The sequence below is a fragment of the Bidens hawaiensis genome, unplaced genomic scaffold (genome assembly GCF_021521415.1).
Source record: "Bidens hawaiensis isolate Kalapana, Puna unplaced genomic scaffold, B.hawaiensis_p1.1 tig00044496_1, whole genome shotgun sequence".
Lineage (NCBI taxonomy): Eukaryota > Viridiplantae > Streptophyta > Magnoliopsida > Asterales > Asteraceae > Bidens > Bidens hawaiensis.
In genome coordinates, this window is record NW_027497897.1 from 49346 (window position 1) to 75415 (window position 26070).

General features: G+C 34.0%; 1 protein-coding gene across 1 annotated transcript; it reads left to right on the top strand.

The window, feature by feature from the left end:
• Positions 1-8437: 8437 nt before the first annotated feature.
• On the top strand, positions 8438-10607 carry LOC143594990 (NAC domain-containing protein 87-like). The gene is made up of 3 exons (XM_077074153.1): positions 8438-8659; positions 9229-9524; positions 9631-10607. The coding sequence occupies exons 1-3, from the start codon at positions 8476-8478 to the stop codon at positions 10285-10287; spliced, it is 1137 nt and encodes a 378-aa protein (XP_076930268.1). The 5' UTR covers positions 8438-8475; the 3' UTR covers positions 10288-10607.
• The last annotated feature ends 15463 nt before the right edge of the window (positions 10608-26070 follow it).

Below are 26070 nucleotides of genomic sequence, written 5' to 3' on the forward strand. Positions count from 1 at the left end.
GGGTCGAGAACTATATTGTTTGAAACTCCAAGATGGAATTGGTGGTTTTAGCATAATTGATCACTATGTTGAAAACTACCAAGACCCCATGGAGAATCCACATAAATGGGACTCAACGCTCCTGACGTGCGAGGAGGTTACAAACCTACCCGCTTCATACCCAAAGATCAAGCAGAAAAGTCGGGACTTTCTGCGTGACATCAGGAAAACCGCGGGAAGAATCACCACGGAAAACCTAAAAACTACACCCTTTTCAAAAACCCTAGCTAAGTCCAAAATTTCACCTCACTTATTAATAATTCGTGAAAAGAACATTGGACTGGGGGGACTTGAAGAGGTAGGTCCTAGCAGAGCCCGGTTGGACCCGCAAGACTCACCTTGAACAGGGACGTCTGCGCAAGGACCAACTGCTCCAGCAGGACCCACCATGCTCAAAGAACCTTACGCGCAGTACGCCAGCTGTACCCGCAGGGAAAGCCTCCCAATGGTGAAGTACCCCGCCTGTTCCCGCAGCTGCGGATACAAGCCATCAGGGAAGGCTACCCGCACTAACAGCAAGGCTACACGCACAAGGCATTAGCTACTTCAGTAGTCACATGAAGGAATGAGCAAGACGGGAATACTCCCGCCCAAGTGAGCCAGTCCGTATGCTTCTGGAAGGTCTCTCGTACTATACCTGCTAAGGTATGGGCGGAACAGACAAATTGACCAAAGCAGCCCATGAACCAATCACAGGGTGACAGCTCACCGACAACAATACGAGGAGGAGCACCCTCTAGTACTGTTTGTCACTATTAGCCGCTGCCTACTCACCAACCCTTACGAGGGGACGTGCGCAGCCTACAGTTGGTGGAACAGTGCGTAGCCGGCAGTAAAGGAACAGTATACAGCCGACCTTTACTGTTGGCCGTAGCCTACTCACCAACCAGCATGGCCTGTGCGTAGTCCACTGTTGGTAGAACATGAATACTATTCAGCCGGCTGTACCTTCTAGGAAACCTACCTTCGGCTATAAATACTCCAACACCTTGGAATGGTAAGGACATCATCTGATATCTTAATCTTATCTAGCAATCTCTTAATATACACTTATATTTAGAGCAATCTAGTCTGATTCTCACGCCGGAGGGTGGTCACAAGGAGGAACCCCCCCCCCTTCTCAGTGACGAGCTTACGGTGTCTGTTTTGCAGGTCCCCTGAAGAACAACTCTCTGCTAGACCTCATCCCCGTGGGAAACATTACTTAACCCCCAGATTATCTATAATCTGTCCAGGGTTCACTTAGTGTTTCTTCAGTGACAATAGTGGTGAGCTGGCCCACCACAAATTTCAGGATATATCAACCGTTCGAAAAGCAACTATGGTAAAACTCTTGGTTGGCACACGACATTTGTCATGAACCATACTCGAAAGTTGAACCGACGATCTAATCGACAACCTTTCTTAGAGAAAGTCATCGGGGTACGCACTACAAAGAGCAATTAAGCACTACTCTATCTTCTAATTTCAAAATCTAACATTTATCATCGATATTTACATAATCTATATAGTTTAAATAGAATGATTTAATATATTATACAGTTTCTCACATACTGATACTGAACTTAATTGGGAGATAACATATACTTTAAATACTTCAAGCAAATGAATGATAAGTTGATAACAAATGAGCTAGAAAATGACGAGACTTAGAACGATAATACCAAATGAGCTATTAAATGGCACGACTTAAAACGAGCACAGCATTTGGTTTGTTCAAAATTTCATGCTCTTAAGTTTTCGAAGAAACAATCTCATACGGTAAGGAAGTTGTGATGATCAATGTCTCAATCCGGAAAACAAAACCACTTTATTTAATGTGTTTTGCTTGTTTGATTTAAACACACTTTTTGAAGTTACTTTTGCTAGCTGCTTGAAATTTGTTTTGTTAGTTTCAATTCTATGAAACATATATATGAAGCTATAACAAAATAGATAATGTAATAATATTATTTCAACTAATTCACTTCCATTTCTCTCTTTTTAACTACATATGAGTTATTTATTGTCTAATAAATGATTCTACTACGATAAAACGACAGGTAATCAAGCAGCAAGTTGTGTCGCAACCCCGTTTAAATGAAAAACCAATCATTTCTTTGCATTTGTTTTATAATATTAAACCTTTTCATCTAACTCAACGTTTTAGTTGCGAATAATAAATGTTTCAAAGTTATGACTTTTAAGCATATACCTACTCTATAACTGTGTTGATTATTAATTAAAAGAGGCTGCGATGAGTTAAATAAACAATTGCTCAATTTGCTGGAGTGGAGATGAGTAGATGACCACCCTACAAATGTTTATTTGGTTTTTAACTAGTAGTAATTATTGTTCTGAATTTTATAGTGGATTCATTTTATAAAAATATGTTCATATATTTACTATTTTAATTCTATTAATAATAAAGTACTCTCTCTTACAAACCGTTTAGAAAAAAACTCTGAATTAAACTGCTAACTACGAGTCTATGAGCACCTTCTTATTCATTGCCAAATAGCCGATGTGGTATGGAAAGTTGGTGCAATATCGATGTATTGGCTGAGGACTCGGTGATGGAAACGATCAAATTCAAATAAAGGACCCAATTAGGAAGCAAGGCATATAAAAAGATGGGGCAAATATATATATGGAGGACGGGAAATGATAGGGTTTTCAATAATATCCGAAAGGATCCGAATATTATTGTGGACGGAATAACAAATTTGTTCATGTAAGATAAAAAATAGTGCGAGTTTTACTGCATTAACTTGGAATGACTTGTGTAATTTTAATGTGGATGTGTAAGCATTAACGGGGTGACTTTACCACATCTGGGCACCTTGTCTTGTTGTGTTTTTATTTTAGTTATAATTGTACTTTGCCGTTTGAGAAAAATAAAGCTAACTATGGTTTTTGGAACGATAAACCAGACCGGTCGGCTAGGTAGGTAGGTAGGTAGGCCGAACATACCAATTTTATTGGTTCATTTTTCGTGGTTTAAACTGACTTTTTAGCAAAAAAGAATTATTATTCATCATTGAAAACTTTAAAATAATTGAATTTATTTTTTATAAATATAAGACATATTGTAACGTACTAGATTTAACCTCCAGATAAGTAATTGTACGATAACTAACTCTAATAGTCTTACTATCACATACCAATATGCATCTAGGGTTTCCTCTTAGCAAGCTTCTTCCCTAAAATCATGCACAAACTAATCAATCTTTATAAGAACTTATGCAACACATGGGGTCATGGACGATTGTCACATCACCCTAACAACAACCGGCCCCAAAAATTGCATCCCCTCACGAAAGCCACATACCACACACTCATCCATGACCTCTTCTCTCACAAAGCGTACAAAATTTGGCAATAAACAACATTCTCCCTCCCGTTCTCTCTTTGTACGTCCAAATTTCTCCTCCACTCTGGTGTTTTAGGATGACAGTCCCATTGCGGATGATCTAAATGGTTACAGAGGCTCTAAACAAGTTAGGGAAATATATTTTTATAAAAAAGAAAAATATATTATATAATCATATAAATTATTTACGGTTTAAAATAGATTAGTAATAAAGAAAAGTTTTGGGAATTACTAGAAAACTTCTAACTAGTTAAACCAAATTTGCAGCCAAATTGTTTTTTATGTATAGGAGGACATCACTTTTATATAGACTAATTCAAATAGCTTATTTGCTACCATCAAGGCATCAATGATCATTAAACAAGAAAATATATACAAATGACACTTTTCTCGGATCTAGTGAAGAAGAGGAATATTAAGTATCATACATTATCCTTTTCTTTATTGTTGTGTTTCATAGTTGCTACAGACCTTTGAACAATAGCCTAAAATACACAAAAAAATGTCTTCTTTTAATAAATTAAAACTACAGGTTATAAAATGTTAACATTGACATGAAAACAATTAGATTTTGGGTTGACACCTCTCACAATTTAAAAAGTGCTGTGAAAATGAACACCCATGAAAAAAAGGTGGTGTAAAGATGAAAAAGAAAAAATAAGAAAAAAAGAAGTAAGAAAGATGAGTTAAAAATAAGTTTTTAAAAAATTAAGGGTAATATATCATATTAAGATATATAATTAGTAATTACTACTGTTTTCAAAATATGTTACAATAGGCTTATAATTTATCAAATATCATATATATATCCATATATAATTGCTAAATTATACACACACACACCCCAATTTCTTACATGATATTTGATAAATTTATTAAAATATATACGAAATCTAAAATTCGGTTTAGCTATACTTAATATTAACAAGTTTGTAAGGTATGCAAGAGATTATCCATCAAAAAGTTAGCCGAGGTAAGTTATGCATGCTAAAGAAATAAAAAATAAATGAGATATTGTTTTAGCTAAACCGATATGAAATCTAAAATTCGGTTTAGCTATACTTAATACTAACAAGTTTGTAAGGTATGTGTGAGATTATCCATCAAAGAGTTAGCTAAGGTAAGTTATGCATGCTAAAGAAATAAAAAATAAATATGAGATATTATTTTTTAAATATGAATACGTCGACTATGAAAATAGAGTAAAATAATACACATAATTTTTTCACATGTATTGATTTACTTTTTATTTAACAGTGCTTTCAAGGTTATAATACACAAAGTTAGTTCACATATATTTATTTGTTAGTACTTTACAAACATTAAGGGACCATTTGAAGACGCGTATATTTAATTACTATAAAAAGTTTAGAAAGATATATATAATGATACAAGCATACAAATAAATCAAATATATAAAGTATATACAAAACATAAATCTGAATAAATACTATTTTAATCCCGTTTGTAAAATATCATATGATAAAAGTAATAATACTTTTTGTAAGCTTAAATTATATATATCTTGTAAAGTGATCCAATTATTGGTGTTCAAAAGTTGCACTTTATCATCAAAACCGGTAGAGTGCGTGTGTATTGAGTGTGTGTGTGTAACGGTGTGTTGACGCGTTCTAGAGTAGCAGTTGTAACTTGGAAGCCATAAACCATTACTTTAAAGTTTAAAGCCTTCTTCCACAACTTTATATTAGTTTTGACTTTATTTGCAATTCTATGACATCCACCATTCCCATCCTTTTGTTTTTAAAAATGTACACTTTCCTTCTTACTTTTATTTTGCCTGCTTAAGGGCGGAATCAGGTGAAGGTAAAGAGTGTATATCGACCTTCTGGTTAACGAAATATGTCTATTTGTTATAGATAGAAGTTGAGTTTTTTCAATGCATATATTAGTTGGACCGTTTTGTAGTACTCTGTTAAAGAAAAGACCTTGTGTTAGCTCTCTTACTCAGTTCTAGTTTCGTCACCAGCTTGTTTTATAGTTTTTCTCAAATAGTTGTTGGTTACTTTTTTGTGAAAATAACCATGATGAGAGGATGGGTGATGTTACAATATAAGATTCTTCTTATTTACTTGAACGACTCTGTTAATAGCCAATAACTAATACATTAGAAATTGAAAGAGAACAGAATACGGGCTTGAAAAAGAAATGGATTATTATAGGTCCGTCCTAATAAACTATACGAATTAACGTAATCACTTAACCGTGGTATGAGCACATTAACAAGTTGAATACAAAACGTTAACATAAACTACAAACAATCATTTAACAATAGCAACGCTTTCTTTTATAACTATTGTAGTAGCTAAGTGCAACAAGAAGTAGCAAGAACAACAGTTAGTTCATCTTTTATAACCTTTAACCTTTAGATTATAAATAAGTATATAAGAAAGGTACATCTTTTGTGCTTGTCATATTTTTGGTTTCCCTCTAAGGCCTCAATTAAGGACTTAAAAAACCATTTTAAAAAAGAAAAGAAAATTAGGCCTTCTCCCACATGTACATGCTAGATCCATTATGATTCAAGGAGTTGGAATAACAGAAGGAAATTATATACTTCTAGAAGCCTATTAACATAAAATTATAAGGTTCTAGTTCTTCCAACCACTCGAACTTAAGGACCATAAAGAGAGCTTTGTAACAAGTATTGTGAACAACATGATACTAAATATATAAGAATCCCACTTAAACCCCCACCTCTTAAATAATATAACAATAAACAGCCGAGAAACTTGCAAAAGCTTTCTCATCCAATTTTTAAAACATGCTTAGTGGATAAAATTCAAGTATTTCAAAAGCTTCATGAATATCCTTTTCATGATTCTCAAAGTAATCATCTCTTATTTAACACCTTTAATTAATGTATATAATGATAACTAGGTTTTATCCTTTGTTTTATATTATTTGTTTTTAATATTTATTTTTTTAATTTTATTTTTTTTGTATGAAAGTTAATAATATACTTATAGTTTGATAATAAAATGTTCCACAAATAAATGAGATGTTATAACCCAGTTTAAAAGATATATGGGTTTGATGAGACCCAAGACCTGTTTATTATTTTTTTACTATAAAATTGGTTTTTTAATTATAAATATATAATTTTTTTTAAATAAATATTTTTAGTATATCCCTACTTTATAGGATTTTTAAATCAAATATTTGGTGAGATTGGTTTTCAATTTAATGAGATGTTATAACCCGTTCAAGGAATATTTGGGTTTGATGAGACCAATGCACATGAATTCGGGTCAAATGCATGAGAAGCCTCTATTTAAAAATCAAGCAAATCTGGTTACTTCAAAAAAAGGGGGAGCGACCACATCGCGACACGCAGGATTTTTATGTTTTCGTTTATATATATTATATAGATAGATATTAACTTGTAGGGTTTACCCGGACCGAACATGTTTATTGCAATGTTTGATATATATACGTTTATTTATGTACGTTTTTTATAACAAGAACTAACAAACAAACATAACTGCAATTTTATATCAAACAAACAAATATAAATAAATTTATGGTTCATTAATTAGTCAATGAATCTAACATGAAGTATATTTCATTTGTTTATAACTTTATATACATTTGTGAAGAGTAACCAATAATATCTGTGTTTACAATTGTTCTCATTTATGCTCACACATTTGAAAGAAAGTAAAAATTAGGTATACATGCATATAACTTTTTAACGTTCTGCTTACGGTGAGCGCATATAATGTATATATGTGTGAACCCTCGGGTGGGCAAAAGTAAAATTACACTAATTTTGATATTATTTTACTAATCTCATGAAAATAACGTTAAAAGTGGCGGAAGGTTAATCAGGCATCATGTGGTGGCGTTGATAGCCGAAAGACAAGGGCACATGCACCAATCAGCCGGTGTCCCAATGATTGAGTGCTATGTGCCTTATGTCCAAGGCTTGATGCAAAACTACTATCGAGCCGGGGGTCTCACCGGAAGCAGCCTCTCTATCCCTATGAGATAGAGGTAAGGCTGTCTACATCTTACCCTCCTCAGACCCTACCATAGCATTGCTATTGGTGGGATATACTGAGTACGATGATGATGATGATGCTGCTGCTGCATATAACTTTTTAATAGTTTAGTTATACCTAAATGAATAAATACAAATAAACTTATAGTAAAACTAAGTGTAATATAAATCAACTTGTTAACCGGACATGATTTATGTTCGTTCCTGTAAATTTGATTACAACTTTTTCCTGAAGCGAATATACAAACTAACAAGAACTAAGTCACTAACAAACACATATACAAATTTTGTTTGTTTTAAATGTTGTGTCAGTTAAACTTATTTATGGTTAATCTTTGATAAATTTGTTTCAAATTAAGATATGTTATATTTGGCAAAACTACTTGTTAGCTGTAGCTGGAAGCTGCTAGCTTATGGCTTTTAGCTGTAGCCTTTTAGAAATATTTAGGTGTTTGGCAGAATAGCTGGAGCTTCTAATAAAACTAGCTGGATGATCGCGTACCATTCTAATCTGAAACCTTTCTGACTTGACCCCTTTCGACTCAAAACCGTTTCTACACGAATTAAAACTAAATTAGCCTTTTTTGTATCGACTCGTTTCAACGTTAATTTATTTTTATTATGCATATACAATCTGTGTATGGTCCAAGTCAATATAATGACTGGTTGATGAGTAAGCTTCTACAAGATAACTATTAACAGTATTTTTAAAACATTTAATATTTTTACTTTTCTTTATAAAAAAAAGTCTTACCTCACACATACGTACATATATACGTAAAAGAATTACGAATATACTTTTGAACAGGCACTTTCTTCTAATAAAAGTCCAAATGTTTGACAAAAGGCAAATACAAAGAGTATTCCTCAAGAAGTTGCTTGCATTCCACGCAACATATTATATATATATAAACCCTATCACTTGCCTTCAATTTTTTCTTTCTAAACAGCTGTATTAATCTCCGTTTGTAAACGAAGAAAAAGTATTAATTCATCTTCATAATCAACCCATTCACCGTGTTGTATATTTGTGTTTAATTAAGTTAAACGCGAGTGTTTTCGGATGGAAGGTGTAGTGAATGAAGGAGACGAAGCGGTGATCGGGTTACCTCCAGGGTTTCGGTTTCATCCCACGGATGAGGAGATTGTAACTCATTATCTTACGCCTAGAGTTCTTAATCGTAAATTCACTGCGAGTGCGATTGGAGATGTGGATCTGAACAAGTGTGAACCATGGGATTTACATAGTAAGTTCTTCAAGTTTTAGTTCATATTTTTATTTTATTTTATTGCATCGTTTTCTTTCGATGATCTTGTTATGAATCTTCTATGATCGTCAGTTAGATTCAGTAATGATGTCCAAGGAACATGATTGGTGGTAAGATGTCTTACCTTTATATAAAGGTAGACGGTTTAAATCATGCATCTGATTTTTTGATGGTTTATATAGATCATGTCCCTTGAAGACTGTAACTAAATTTAACGGACGATCATATGATGATTCATATATTCATCTTTAATAATAAAAGTAATTGTCTTATATCGTAACTGAATCTTTTTTTTTAATCTTGAACGACAAATAACATACTCTAAATAGTTTTAGTGTAAGAGTATGTTATATGTCGTTAGAAAAAGAGATTCAGTTACGAATCTAGCAAAATTTGATTTACTTATTATTATAAAAGAGGAATATATGAAATTGCACAATCACTTCTCAAACTTAAAAGTCTGTTATAATTACCAGTAATTATTAATTGAAGTTATATCATAATTAGACTATTAGGTCAATCTTAAATAACTGTAAATTATTTTGCAGAGAAAGCAAAGATGGGTGAGAAAGAATGGTACTTCTTTTGTCAAAAAGATAGAAAATATCCAACTGGAATGAGAACCAATAGAGCCACGGATTCCGGTTACTGGAAGGCGACCGGAAAAGATAAGGAGATACTAAAGAAAGGAAAATCCGGCAGTGCCGGAAAGTTGGTGGGGATGAAGAAGACATTGGTTTTTTATAGAGGAAGAGCTCCCAAAGGAGAGAAAACAAATTGGGTCATGCATGAATTTAGACTTGAAGGAGAGTTTTCATATTACAACATGCCTAGAGCCTCTAAGGTACAACTTCTAAGTTAATTTCATTTATTTTAAATTTTATTTTAGTTAAAAAGTTACAATTTGATTCAAATATTGACTTGTAATGTTTTATCATCTATATTTTCAGGATGAATGGGTAGTATGTCGAATTGTTGAGAAAAATATTGAAGCTACTAAAAACCCAAATCCAAATACAGGACATGGAATGACAACGATGAACTCTTTTGTGGACGGGTTAGTAGATGGTTCATCATGGTTGCCACCATTGATGGACTCGCCTGCTCCTCGTTTTGACCAAGATAGACCAGGGTCAAGTTTTACTCGCTCAGATAAAAACGAGGTTATTAATAACAACAATGAGAACTACCCGTCTTATTTGCCCTATGACCAATCTCAAATAATTCAAAACGAACAAGATTACAAAAACGTGAATGTTTCCCCTTATGATTACAACTTCGACACCAACTCGTTTCAGATGAGTCCATTCACCAATGACCACCAAGATGACCTTACTTTTAGTACAAATTTTCCATATTTATCATGTGGGACAACCCGTTACACGGATTGGGCTAGTGTGCTAGAAGGGGATGATAAGAAAGTGTTTGGACAATGTAAGGTGGAGCCATATGTCACGAATAACACCCACCAATCGAGCAAGATTAGCATGTCGTCACAAGATACATGTATTAGTACTGAAATGGCTACAGAAATATCTTCTGCGTCCTTCCATGATATATACGGATATAAGACGGATATAAGACGCGATGATCTTCTAGATGATTGAACTATACTTACAAGATTTGTATCTTTGTTGGAATATTAATCAACAAAGATCGTCGGTGGCTTGATTTAATTGATCATCTAACCTTCGTTATTGATCAAAATTATTGGTTGTTAGGATCTTTAAATGTAGTTTTTCTCTTGAAGTAGATAGTGAGTGTGGCTTATCTTTTATTGATGCGTGTTTAGGTTAGAAAAATAATTTAATGATGTAACCAAAGTTCATGTAAATTGTGTACATAACTTAACTAAATCTTAACTTAAGCGTGATAGTACATAATCACTATATTAGAAAAAGTACACCATTGCTATTGATCTTGATGTATTTATTATGCAGCACATATGATCATATCACACATTAAATTGAAATTCGACTCACATCCTTTAACGTGTAGTTGAGATTCGAGAAGTCATCAGGAGTTAACTCACATCATCGTCATTTGTCACTGACAATGCTTATTTATCAACGAAAAATAGTATGCTAGTTGGATCAAGCTGTTCGATGAGCTTGATTTACCTTTCATGCGACAGGCCTAATACACTATTGTTGTGTGCCTATTAGAGATATCAAGATTCAACCTTTGAGAATTTTAAATTCGAAACAAGAGCAACTATAAGAACTAGTATCACCTAAGAATTTATATCCAAGCCTTAAATCCTTTCCTTCGGTCATATAATATTTTATTAGATGTCGAACACAAGACACTTACAATCGACCAAAATCAACTACACACTCATAATGAATATAATAATTACATGAAGTGTCTAAGAACAGTTAAAGACACGATAACATATTAACATAACAATATTAAGGATTGTGATCAAATCAATTCATTATGAAAGAGCAAATCATGTTTGGTCAATATGTTAGATTGATTGTTTCCACACAATTAGCTTGCATATAATTTGTATTTAATAGTATCCTTAATATTGTTATGTTAATATGTTATCATGTTTTATAGGCTCTGATACCATATTAACGTTTTCTATATATTATAAATGCTTTATAAACAATAAACTAAAGTGAAGTTTATAATATTTACAAAGGTTATTTGTGACATGCAATGTTACTTGTACGTAATATAGAAGTAGAAGTTGTGTGTATAGGAATCGATAATATTTTGGGTTTGCTATCGAGCCTACATGTCCGGCTTGCTCTATATATTACTCCTTCCGTCCCACTATAAGTGTCTTAGTTTGATTTTTCAAGTCTTTTTTGTTTAACTTTGAGCGGCAATTTTTTGTTTGTGTTATATAATACTTGATGTAAAATATATGAATGGATTGGGTTTAATTTAAATGTATTTTATATTGATATAATTTTCATCAAGTATTATATGACACGAACAAAAATATTTACGGTCAAAGTTGTAAAAGAAAGACTTGAAAAGTCAAAATATGACACTTATAATGGGACGGAGGGTGTATAAGCTTTACAATATTATATAGAGATGATCAGATGAATCGAACTCGTGGGCTCGATGTATTAACAAAAATACGTGATGGTGGCAAATGAGAACTAGTCGAAGGTGGTATTAATGTTACAGTTGTTATTTTGTGAATTAAGTTTTCAATACCATGTCAGAAGACTTAAACGCGTCATGTGGCTAAATTCCTGTTACTTACACTAGCTGTCATAATAATTATATTATTATTATTAATATTGTTTTGAATCCCGCGGTTTGCATATTTAACGGACACGTTTCCGGCTGCATAAATTCAGGAAACATGACGATTATTCTTTCATCATCGGAATCTTTTTACGTTATATTCTTCTTCTGACGGCATATACTATGTTATGTTAAACAACCACTGTTTGTTACCCTCTTGCTTAAGTATCTCCGAATGGAATATTATTCTTGTAAGCAATCGTTAATAAGAAAATAATTTGCTTGATATATAATTTGTAGTTTATTATGGCAAGTGAAATGAATTAATTAGTAACCATTAGCTTGGTTTAGTAGTAAAGACGTATAACATTAAAATAAATAATTTGAATTATAGTCTCAGTTGAAACATAAGATAAAATCGGTGTTTTCAAAGAAATACAAAAGAAATGTTTTATTTTCTTTATCTTTGTTATCTGATTTCATTAAAATCCTTCGGCCGCCTAGTGGTAAGAACTAGAAAGGCTTGGGTTTTTTTTAGTAAAAACTCAAATTCGATCCTCACTTGTGTCATTTTTTTATGGATATTGACAATGAAAATTTGAGTTAGGCCTGGCAAGGTTGTCAGTTCGGACCCCGAGCCCACTCGGGTCCTCATCCCACCATGTCAAGTGGTAGCCGACGGTATGGTTTCTCGAGGAACGCTCATGCCAAACTTTGAATCCAACATGTGCCCGATTAAGACAACATTAATAATACGATGTTAGTAAATGTACTGAGTTTTAAGTGGTTGATGGTTTCAATCCCATAGTAAATATTGGTGTAAATTTATTTGTAGAGTAGCTTAAAAACCCATATATTACATGAGTTGAATAAAAAAATGTTAAATAGATAGTAATGAAGATTTAGAAAATATAAAAAATGATATTGTACGATAAAACACCTTGAAATTACGAATAATAGCTAGTAATTATTACTATATAACAAATGACAAGTTTGGTGTCGCAAGTGCCCTATTGGGCCACTTGGAGGCACCGAACTGGTCTAGAAATTTTATTTTTTTAGTTCAGTCAACATAACAAATATAACGGACACCGACCGAACGTCAATTTTTTTTAGTTCCGGTATCATAACAAACATGACGGAAACCGACCGAATACCCGTAGACTCACCGCCTCAATGCTCAGTATCGACAACAGTCGGGTTTAACCAAGGATTGAGTTTTACCAGCAGACACCACCACATTGATCCACCTCAAATTTTATAATTTTTTTTGTTTTAGATTTGGTTTTAATTCCGGTACAATAACGCACGTCACCGAAACCGACCGAATTCGTGTCGACTTACTGGCTCAACGCTTGAGTTTTACCACTGATTGAGTTTTATAGACAACTAGTTTAATATATTTGAAGTTGGATATCTCACGTAGATTCTATTTTATCATTAATTCAGTCCCCGTTCATGTTTTTTCTTTTTCTTATCAATAAGATATTTTGTTTGATTATTATTAATACGAATGACTGAAATAAAAAAAATGCATGTAACAAATTTGGGCTTATAAAATAGTATGAACAACTAGATGCTTATTTATTATGAATAGATTTCGAATTTGTGTGAGTTAGCCGCTTTAAATAATAACAAAAAAGAGAGATAATGTGAATTATAATACTAATTACACATGTTTTAACTAAGATATTAAAGGTTGTAAGGTAACCCCCTAACGTACTCTCTCAATACATCAGCTCAACATTATGTATAAGTATTCATTGTGTTCCTTGTTGTTATCTACTTATAATTGGTTTTGTATTAAACGTGTCTTGTACGGATTAAATAACACGTTGAAAATCATATCAAGAAGTCCATTCCTTTATTAATAACAATATTTCAAATATAGCTTTACAAATGTTTTATTTCCTTTCTTATGTATGATGTTTAAGTTTAGACTTTAGACACGACACCTTCATGGAATTATGAAAGGGATTTATGTCAATAGTGTTTTTAAGTCGTACTTACACAAATATATATATGTATATATATATATATATATATATATATATATATATATATATATATATATATATATATATATATATATATATATAGCATCATCCACGAAATAGGGAGTTGTGCTTTACAAGGAAGTCCACAAGGGTCCAATACTTGTTGCTTTTGTTAAACGTTATATATTCAAAGTATATGTCATTACTAATTACAAACTATACGTTTTTTTTATAGAGGGTTCATTTGAATACTAGCGAGATAGCTGGAAATTGAGTTATTATAATATATTATACATGTTTAAGTATTTTTATCAATGATTCATTTACGTGATATTTAAGAAACTAATAACAACATGCATAGGGGATTAGAATTCAATCTTCATAACGATTCTAGAAATTGGATATAGACCGATAATTTTTGACACGTACTTGTTAGTTGCTAACACGACACGAATATTGATATCTACAGATTTTGTGTCTTAAATATGTCAACATGCTTAAATTCGTGTGTTACCAAGTTAAAAACATGTTAAATTATTAGTACCTTGTTTATATTTTTCGTTTTTTAAGTAATAATATGTTTCGCTTAATATGAAAAAGTATGCACGGTGCTACCCATGTGCCTCTATCTTAATTTCAAATGTGAATATACGTTGTATTCACATGAAGTAAAATCTTAGATCCGAATGATTAGCCCTTAACTATTTTGTGATGTGTTTTTTATTTTTCTTTAAGCTCGATCCAAATCAATACTGATCGATGTGAAGTAGATGATGATGCTATGGGTTAAATACCTGGTTCAAATCTTTCTTAAAGATTGTAAGCTTTTTCTCTCATTTCAACAAGCTATATTGTAATATTTGTTTGAATATATAGCAAGTTAGTTTCTAGAGAAGTGGTGTATAACTATGATTGAAGTTGTAGCTTGTTACACATATTGAATGTTACTTGAGTTTACTTAGCTTTGGTGCGACTAAACTTGTTATATTTGTAGTAATGTTTATACAATGTAAACCACACAATGAAGGTATAGAAAACTGAAAACTATACTAACCTAGTTTCGAAATTGAAAATTATAGGGTATCAGTTAGATCACTATTATAATATGGCCAGTTTGGTGATATCTACATATATATGAAGTCAGCAAGTTACACACCTGAATTGCGAATATTCTATATAATGTGTATATGTATGAGCCTAAGATTAAAAAAACGAGTAAAATGATATACGATGATTATTAGCAACTTGCTTCATTCAATCTAGCATGAAACATGATCTTGCTAAATGGTATCCTTAAAATGCGTTCGACACAAAATGTCACTCAAAAGATGTTAGCTTGTAAAGAGGATAATCTAACTATACTATTAAAGCAATAGGCTTTAAGTCTATTTTCCCCATTCCTATTGGTTGTTAACTATAGTTTTCATATATGAATCACTTCTCTAATTTTCATATTAATAAAATAAATCAATAATAAATTTAAATAAGATACAATCAATGCTATTTAATTATTCTCTTTCATCTTTGATTTAATTTTTAATTTTCAAACTTTTATAATTATCTTTCAACTTACTAATTGTAATTCATAATTAATTACGAATTATATTTATCTTTTAAAATTAATATTATTTTTTTACTTTTGATTGATTTCATTCACAAATTTGATGTCTTTGGTTGATGTAATATCTTTTTGCTGTTCACAAATTTCATAATGAATTAATTTTTAAATTTATTGTTTTAGATAATAGATAATTTAGATAGTTAATTGATATTTCATCAATAGGATTAAATATATACAGATTACGGATTTAAATATAATTTGTTCTAATATTATATTTTTGAAAATTTATGAATTTTTTTAATTTTGATTGATTTCATCACATAATTATGCTTCTCACCATCTTTAATGTAATTTAGATAATACATAATTTAGATAATTAATTGATAATTCATCAATAAGATTCAATATACAGAGGTTATATGATTCAATATACAAAGATTATCAATTTCACTTTAGTATAATTGGTTCTAATATTATATTTATGAAAAATTATGAATTTCACCAATTGACTTATACATATATTAATTTTAGGAATTTATGAATGAATTACCCATTTGATTCAAGAATTATTTAATTATGGAATTTCTATATTTTATTTAATTATTGTTTAATATTTGATTAACTATTAACTATTTGATTAACCATACTTAAGGTTTACTATAAATATGGATCTTTAATTACGGATGTTGACCCATTACTATTAACTAATTATTGGTGACCCATTTACTATAAATACAAAATTCGTATATTTAGCACCACCAAAATTATTTAATTATGGAAGTTGCATATTTTAATTAATTTTGTAATTCATTTGATTAAGGATTTGATAATTAAGGTATTGATTAAGCCCTTTTAAGGTTTTACTATAAATAAGCATGTTGACCCATTGACTGATTCTAAATAGAGGAATTCTGCGTTGTAAACAATTTACTTTTAAATATTCTAATTGATAATATTGTAATTGATAATTGATGTTCCATTATATTAAAATTGTGTTATTAGTAATAAATAAAAACCAATTTGTGTTAAATTGATAAAATTGTGTTAATATTAATAATATAATTTTATATATTAGATATACTGTAATTTTATTAATTAGATATACGGTATTATAATTGATGATTAATTATATTATTTTAAATAAAATTTTCAAATAACAATATAGATATACCCTAAAATTTTCAAAATTCATTAATCCTAACTGCCTAATTTTCGACCTTAATTTAGGTTTAATTTAAATTCCCTAATTTTTTGTTTTTAATTAATTCTCTTTATACATTCTTTCTACAATCCATTCTATCAAAGTTCAATCCGTATAAATACTTGTCTTTCATAGGGTAATTCGTACACTATCAAACCCGCTTTAGCAAAAACAATTATCTTTGTTTCTAAGGTTTATAATTTTTCTTCTGTTTATATCCTCCATGTTTTTTTTTATTTTTTGGCTTAAAAATTGTTATTGTTCAGGTATTAATGTTTTGTTTATTTTTTATTTCTCACCATAACAAGATGGAGCCAACAAATATCATCATGTTGAACCAACTTGATCCAACTTGATGTTCTTATTAGTAAGTGTATCCTCAAAGTGTATTGGCGTCTGAAGGACCATTCAAAGCCCGAGGAGGATTGGTCGATCGAAATGATTGTGCAAGACGAAATGATACACTTAGTCCCATAGAGGTAGTGTCTCCAGATTTTTAAGGCAAATACAACTGCACCAAGTTCGAGGTCGTGAGTCGTATAATTCTTTTCATGAATTTTGAGTTGCCTAGACGCGTAAGCGATAACCTTGCCTCGTTGCATAAGTACACAACCGAGACCTTGGTTGGAGGCATCACAATAAACGACAAAGTCGTCAGTACCCTCAGGTAACGCTAGAACAGGAGCTTCGCACAACAATTGCTTGAGCGCTTGAAAGGCTTCTTCTTGCTTAGAGCCCCAAATATACGGTTTGCCTTTGTGCGTTAAAGCTGTTAAAGGCAAGGCGATTTTTGAGAAGTTTGCAATGAATCGCCGGTAGTAACCAGCTAAGCCCAAAAAGGAATGGATTTCGGTATGAGTGGACGGTGAAATCCAGTTCTTGATTGCTTCAATTTTGGATGGGTCGACATGAATACCCATCTTGTTTACAACAAGACCAAGAAACTGTACTTCATCAGTCCAAAACTCACACTTGGAGAGTTTGGCATAGAGTTGTTCGGTTCGAAGCTTTTGCAACACCAACAGAAGATGTTGTTCATGCTCGGCCTTGGTTTTGGAATATACCAGAACGTCATCGATAAACACGATCACGAATTGGTCCAAGAAAGGCCTACACACCCGGTTCATTAGATCCATGAAGACAGCGGGGGCGTTGGTTAAACCGAAGGGCATGACCAAGAATTCAAAATGACCGTAGCGGGTTCGAAAGGCAGTCTTGGGAATATCTTCTTCGCGGATACGCAACTGGTGATAGCCAGAACGGAGATCGATTTTGGAGAAACAAGAGGCACCTTGGAGTTGATCAAAGAGGTCGTCAATACGCGGTAAGGGATACCGGTTCTTAATGGTGAGCTTGTTCAGCTCGCGGTAATCGATGCACATGCGAAACGATCCGTCTTTCTTTTTAACGAACAACACCGGAGCACCCCAAGGCGAAGAGCTAGGGCGAATGAATCCTTTATCGGTCAACTCTTGAAGTTGACTTGCTAATTCTTGCATTTCAGCGGGTGCAAGTCGATAAGGAGATTTGGCTACGGGGGAAGCACCAGGGACAAGATCAACACGAAACTCGACTTCCCGAGCGGGAGGTAAACCAGAAAGATCATCGGGGAAGACTTCAGGAAAGTCACGCACGATGGGAATTTCAGAAAGTTTCTTCTTTCCTTCATCGGGTTTGACCACATGAGCTAAGAATGCGACACATTTCTTCCGCAAAAGTCTTCGGGCTTCAGTGCATGACATAAGTTTAAGACAGTTAGATGGTTTCTCGCCGTAGATATGAAGATCTTGACCATTTTCCCGAGGAATGCGAATCAACTTCTTGGCGCAGATTACTTCGGCGCCATTTTGCGAGAGCCAGTTCATTCCAATAATCACATCAAAACTTCCAAGAGGCATGGGAATGAGGTCGATTAGAAAATCATGTTCATTAAGGTTAAGCGTGCAATCTTTGATCACGGAGTTTATTAAAATAGTTTCACCATTAGCCAATTCCACTGAAAAGTTTTCGTTTAAGTTCACTCGCGGTCGCCCAAGTTTTTGTTCAAATGTGCGAGAAATAAAACTTCTATCGGCGCCAGTATCAAAAAGTATAGATGCATATTGTCCGTTAAGTAAAAATGTACCATTAACCACGTCATTATTCGCTTGCGCTTGGTGCGCGGTTATATTAAAAGCTCGTCCGCGCGTCACTTGGTTTGAAATTTGGTTAACCGGATTAGCTTGCGTAATTTGCACTTGCAGTCTCGGGCACGCGTTCCGGAAATGACTGGGGTCACCGCAGTTATAGCACGACCTGGGTCGTGGATTAGGGTATGTTGGTTGTGGGTTTAGCGGGTAAGTTGGTGGTGTTTGCGCGATTGGGTTGGCGGGAAGGACTCTACAGTTCTCAGCAGTGTGGCCAGTACGGCCACATCGGTTACATTGTCGACACGGGACTTGAGTTGGATGGTGAAGTCTACAGGTTGGGCAAAAGGGTTGGTTTCCTGTGTAAGGTTTCTTAGTTGACTGGGCAGGGAGTGCAGGATTGGTTAAGGCATAGTTATGGACTACAGGGGGTGTTGGGTAGGTTAACAGTGGGTTAGGAGCGTATACTGGAGGTTGGTAGGCGGGTTGCTGGACAACGAGTGGGTTGGTTAGCGCGTAGGCTTTGCGCCGGCGCTTGAGGTTGTTACGGTTTGAGGGTTCTGGCTTGGTTTCTGTTGGTTCTGGGACAGTCTTGGTGAGTTTGGTCTTCTCGGCTCCCCGCAGGAACAGGGTTCCTGCCCTGACGTGGTTGTCGCTGGGCACAGCGGCCAACTCGATGGCGTCAGAGAGGGTTGCTGGGTTCCTGGCCCATACAGAATCTTGAATTTCCATGGGAAGACCCCCAAGAAATTTCTCGATAGCTCGGCGGGAAGGGGTAACTAGGTGTGGGACAAGCAAACTTAGTTCGTGGAAGCGCATAGCGTACTCGCGCGCTTCGCCACTGTACTGCTTCAAGTTCCAAAATTCCTCCTCAAGGCGCTTTATTTCGTTGGGAGGGCAGAATTCTCTAGTCAAAAGTTCCTTGAATTCCTCCCAGAGCATGCTAGAAGCAGCCTCTGCGCCACGCGCGTGAGCTACTCCGTTCCACCAAGTAAGCGCCCTTGATTTTAGGACACTTGAGGCGTATAAGGTTCGTCGGTCTGGAGGGCATTGGGTATGGAGGAAGGTGTTCTCAATTTTCTCGAGCCATTGGAGCATTACGGTAGCTCCTTCAAGCCCTGTGAATTTCGGAGGGTTACCCGCATTAAAGGATTTAATATTGTATCCGGAGGGGTTGGTATTGTTTTGGTTTAAGGCTTGGGCTATTGCGGCGGCCATTTCCTGGGAACGTTGCTGCCTACGTCTGCGCGAGGCTTCTCTCCTCTGATGACGGCGAGCTGATAGCGGAGGCATTCTATAAAAGTTTTAGTTTTTGTTAATATCTTGGTATGGGAAATCGTTTTAGCGCAAAGTATATCGTCGTAAAGCTTGTTTCGCGGAATTAAATGCTATCAAATTTTGAAGTAAAATATGAATTTAAATGCAAACTTAATACAGGCAATGAATTCGAATTGAAAATCGACAATTCATGCATCACCATGACTTTCCGAATTCTCAATTTAAAATATCGAGTAAATGAATATTGGAGATTGACAATTCATGTATCACCATGACTTTTCAAATCTTCAATTTAAAACATAAAGTTAATGGTAATTGAAAATCAACTATTCATGTACCACTATGACTTCTTGGATTTTCAATCCCCACAACAAACGAATATGTAAGTAAAGTAATAAATTGAAATTTAATAAAAATCGAAAGATCGCGAATGACACACGAAATCAAGTGCTGCGTATGCGTAAGCATATTTTATAAATATCGAGTAATTAACAATTAGCGCGTAAACATGAGATATTTCTCATGCGCAAGAAGGGACTCTTAGGTATTCTAGGCCGTTACGTCTAACCACCTATCCTAAAGTCACGGAGCTCTGATACCAATCTGAAACACCCCGACCGATGGCGGATTATACATCGGGGCGCCACGTATTGTTTCATTACTCGTGACACTATTTGGGTGTCAATATTTAATAAATACATTTTCATTGCGCACGCGCAGAACACAAATCGTAAAGTAACATAAATCATATCATAACTCAAAATATTCAAATAACATAATTTGTCTTGTTACATTTTAATCTAGGTCCAAAGAAAAAGAAAGCATCCTACGTGTCCTTGAGATTCCCAAAAGCAGCTACAGCAAACCTGAACATGTGTTAAAATAAAACGTCAACACTTGCGTGCCGGTGAGAAATCAAGTTTAATAGGTATACATAAATAATAACAAACACTGCGTGCAACATGTGCTTAACTGGGGTTTAACATAGGGTGTAATCAGATTGTGATCAAGCCTAAATAGATCATAGCTCATAGTTCAATCCGTGCTCCCAATTGAGCACAAAAACAATAATACGTGCATGTGTAAACAAAACAAGAAAACCGTAAACGATAGGTCTCCCGTGTTCATCTAATGGATCCATGAAAACTTCGGAATAGGCCAAACAAAGCGGTTAATGATTCACACATACAAATAAACAGCCAAGTAAACGTCCATAACACATGGGGTTTTGCGCACATAAATTTCATAAACAAGTTTAAGACTCAAGTTGTATGAACACATGAACATCCCAAAACGTTAAAAATAAAAGGGGATTAAGTACGAGATTTACTCACTTGTAAACGGCGCGATGAAAGATAATGCAAGAACCAACTTTTAAACAAGCACAAGTTAACCTATAAATAAAAGTTTATTGGTTTAATGATTTGTTTTTATGCCTTGAATATATGCAGTAAGTATCGATTTTCTTTTTGTTAGTTAAACAAATTAAAACAAAATATATATATTTATAATTACTGAGATCCTGGGCAGAACAGAAGAGAAGACGAAGGCAAAGAGAAGAGTTGGAGCTGCTGAGGAACTAGGGCAGAGAGCAAAGGGAGAGAGATATTTGGGGAGTGTAGTGTGTGTAGTGTTAAAACAAGAAATTAGCTTAATTTATAGGGAAAACCCAAGGGAACACAATCCCTTGAAAAGGGGAAAAGATCTTATCAAATCAAGCAAAAGATATTAAAAAGCACAAGAAAATAAAAGCAAAAGATATCAAAAGATATGCCGGCAGCTGCAGGGGATGGGGAAAAAAAGCTGACAGGTTACAGAACAAAGCATGGGAGGTGACAGATAAAGCACTGTTCAAGACATGCAAAAGAAGATTTCAAAAGATTATGTCAGTCACTTTTTCAGTCAACCAATAGGATTGGTGCGCATGCTGCGCCGAAAGTGGTTTCGGACAGATGTCGGAACTAACCTACAGTGCTCAAACAAAAGATAAGATATTTCAAAAGCATACAGGCTGACATAAACTGAAGAAAAGACTTAAGGTCTAGCGCGAGAAGACTCGAGCGCGCGCGAGGGCGAAGGCAGACAGAGAACAATCCTTAGCGCGCCGCGGGAAGAACTACAATCCTTAGCGCGCCGCGGGAAGAACTACAATCCTTAGCGCGCCGCGGGAAGAACTACCATTCTTAGCGCGTCGCGGGAACAGTTCGCCTCGCGTATCGCAGGAACAGTTGGTCTTCGCGCAGGCTTCCTTGTAAGGAGTCTGGCGCGTGGAGCTGCGCAGACATCCTTAGGCGGGAAGAACCAAAGGACAAGCAAAGAGTTAAGAGAAAAAGGGTTTCAAGGCTTAAGGGTTAAGCAGAGGGGCGGGACGGCGACAAGAGAGAAAAAGGCGGGACAGCGACAAGAGAGAAGAAGGCGGGACAGCGACAAGAGAGAAAAAGGCGGGACAGCGACAAGAGAGAAGAAGGCGGGACAGCGACAAGAGAGAAAAGGCGGGACAGCGACAAGAGAGAAGAAGGCGGGACAGCGACAAGAGAGAAGAAGGCGGGACGGCGGAAAGGAATTATTATTATTAGTAAGTAATATAAAAATATATATATATATATATATATATATATATATATATATAATTTATTAAATGTTAAATTTACAAAGATTAATAATCAAATTTTAAATCATAAAAAGAATCGGATTCGAAAACGGGTACCAGGGTCGGGTCGGATTGGGCAGTTGTCACATTAGGGTTTTATTTGATCTCAAAATCAAAGACACAACAATTAACATGTAACAATATCAATTTTAGTTATCAAATCATCATCAATACATCATCAAATCAAACAAAGATCATATGAACACAATATATGAAATTTCCAGATTTTAGGGTTTATAATTAACCCATTCAAACTCAAAATTAAGCATGTAAAATACATAGGATAGTTTTTTATACCTTCCTAGCACCTTAATCTTCGATTAAACTTGAAAGATCTTGTGTATATGTGTGTGTGTGATTGACGGCAGCCAAGAACAAGGGGGGAGGGGGGCTGGCCGATCGGTTTTGAGAGAGAAAGAGAGGCTAGGGTTTTAGCTTAATATTATTTAATAACAATCATGTTATATCTAGGTCCCTCCACTTTCAAATGTTACTTTTCTAGCTTAATTAACTAGTTCTAGCACATTGAGTTAACGTTTATAACAATGTTATCACATAACACATAATTATCACATAATTATTGTTTTGGCGTTTTTCGTTTATTCACCAATCATTTGCGTCAACTCATTTGCGTTTCGGTGCAAATCCCGAAAGACTACACATGTAGTAAGTGTCAAGCGTCATTTAAACCCTAGTTTAAATGTAATGAGGTGTGCGTTATAGATTCAGTGATCTTTAAGTTTGAATTGACGGAGTTGAGTTAACGGAGTTAACCTGAAATTGACGATTGTCACAAATAACTTTCTCTTGTCAATTTGCATATTCTTTTGATTTCAATTCTTATTATGCAATGATAGTTTTAAGCTTCTTTTAAGTCAAGTCTTGCTCCATGACAATGTACTGAAGTTAACTCAGGTTACCTTTTTAACCACTTGGTATTGCAAATTTGAATGCCCTTTATAAATAAGTAAATAGGTCATACACATATCAAAAAGATATTAATCCCAAATATGGTAATAAAAGTATAAAACTATCAAATATTAATCCCAAATTTAGCATACATGGTTGCAGAAAACATAAACATAGGTGCAGTGGGCATGTGTAGTTGGAAACATAATTACAAATACTATCGATTACGGTAGTAGCAATTTGCGTAACGATTATTTGATATGCCTACAACTTAGTTTTTCCAAATGATGCGTCTATAGTCATTTGATGTGCCTACATCGATTATTCAACTTTAGGTAATCGGGCCCAAATGTAATCGTACATTGACTGTTCTAGTGACTCGTATCGTTTTAGGAACCAATCTCATTTCACAAATCATTTACCGGGCTTAAGTGTGACAACATTCATGCAAAATTAAAAAAGTAATTATGTTATCGTCATCAAGTATTGAAGCGTATTGGTAATGCAAACGTGTAGAACTTGAACCCAATAATTTTAACTAAAACCTAATTGACAGTTGTATCCCTAACGTCACTTTACATTCAGATGTCATCTTTCATCTCATTTACTGGCCTAAATGTCTCAAATGTTCATGTAAAATAAAAAGGCAAGAATAATAATAATAATAATAATAATAATAATAATAATAATAAGTTACATTCTCCACTAAGTCACTTTAAAATTTAAATGCATGTCATCTTGCAAATCGTTTAGCAAGCCTAATGCCAAAACAGTGGTGCAAGATTTAATAAAAATATTTACCTTAGTATCGTGGAGGTTACGATTTCATGATCAACACACCTGTAGAACTCTTGCAAATAGTTTCTAATATATATTTTAGAGCAGCGGCTGAACTTGTTATATTTTGAAAAAATATATATTATATTGTTTGATATATTTCATTAATTTGTAGGGCAATGGTATTGGACGGTGTAAAAACAGGGTCTGACATGCGTGTAAAAGTAAACTGGGTCAATAGCAAGGTGAGCATTTAATTCCTTCTTGGTGAGATATCATATAAATTGAATTGCGAAAGCAGATTTATATCAATGCTTTAGGGCTTATGTGTGTGTTTCTTTTTAACCAAGTATCGTGGATCACTTCAATCTATAATTTGTAACGTCAATAATTGTTAGATATATGGGCCTCTTTTAGTTTTAGATTGCCTAAACATACTATAATAAAGTGGTGTATAGTACAGTTAGATTACTATTGAAGTTTGGAACTTTGGACCGGAAGTTTGTTTTGAACAGGATTTGAACATCTTATGTCAAGTTGTTATATATCTTGACTGCATGTTATAAGCTTAAAATCTGTATAGCTTCATTAAACTATGGCTTAATTATTTTAAATCATTAGAAAGCTTTATTATATGTCTTATTTATTTTACTGTTTGTAATTTTGTAGTGTTCGACTCAACCGGGAAGTACCGAGTGTGGTTATTATATTTTAAACTTCATGAAGGAAATCGTTCATAAATGACTTCAAATACTCGTCAATAATAATGTAAGTATAATTTAGATGTTTGATTATGTTTATATTGTTTTGTTTTGACCCAATTCGTTTTAACTCGGCCAAATTTTGTATCGTTTTTGTTTGTTTAATTTCTTAGGTTGGGGGAGGCAAAGACGAGTACATGGATGCGGATTTTAATGCAATTTGAGAAGAATGGTCGAGTTTGGCATCATAGTTTATTTTCAAGTAGTGATATATGTATAGGGTTGAAAATTAACAAATACTTTTGTTAACTCGAAAATATTTGTAATATATTGACTTATAATGTTTAATTATGAAATGGATGGTTTTGATGCTATATTTGTGTAATTAATGTAAAAATTAGTAATTATGCAATATATATATATATAATAATTTTTTTAAAAAAGGTATACAATGACACGCATAAATGCTAGTCGTAAATTGGGGTCATAAATGCGTGTCACAAAAGAGTGTCATTAATGCGTGTCATATAATGTGACACGCAGGTGCGTGTCATATTTTGTTTATGACTGGGGCTTCAACGACGCGCATTTGCGTGTCATCTGTACCCATTAATGACACGCAATGCGTGTCGTTAAAGGCTTTTTTTCTTGTAGTGCGAGTGTCGATACTAAAAGTTATTGTTATTTCACTTAAGTTCAGTAGATGACACGATTCAAAAATTCCTAGACCACCTTGTACTACCAAATTTAAAATGTGAACACAACATTTAACATGAAAAAACAATGCCTCGAAATGAAATTTTTCTTTCATTTGAAAATTGTTTGTTGAAGGTGGTTGGTTGTTACCGTTAGATGCATTGTTTAAAGTAATGATACCTACTTTGTCTTGAATACCTTGTTTTATCACACACTCTAAGATACCATCATATATAACCTCTCTGATCACCACTATGGGGTGGTGCAACCTCATGAAAACA

Coding starts and splice junctions, on each gene's coding strand:
- LOC143594990 (XM_077074153.1), top strand. CDS start 8,476: ATGGAAGGTGTAGTGAATGAAGGAGACGAAGCGGTGATCGGGTTACCT. Junction 8,660..9,228: donor TGAACCATGGGATTTACATA/GTAAGTTCTTCA, acceptor ATTATTTTGCAG/AGAAAGCAAAGATGGGTGAG. Junction 9,525..9,630: donor ACATGCCTAGAGCCTCTAAG/GTACAACTTCTA, acceptor CTATATTTTCAG/GATGAATGGGTAGTATGTCG.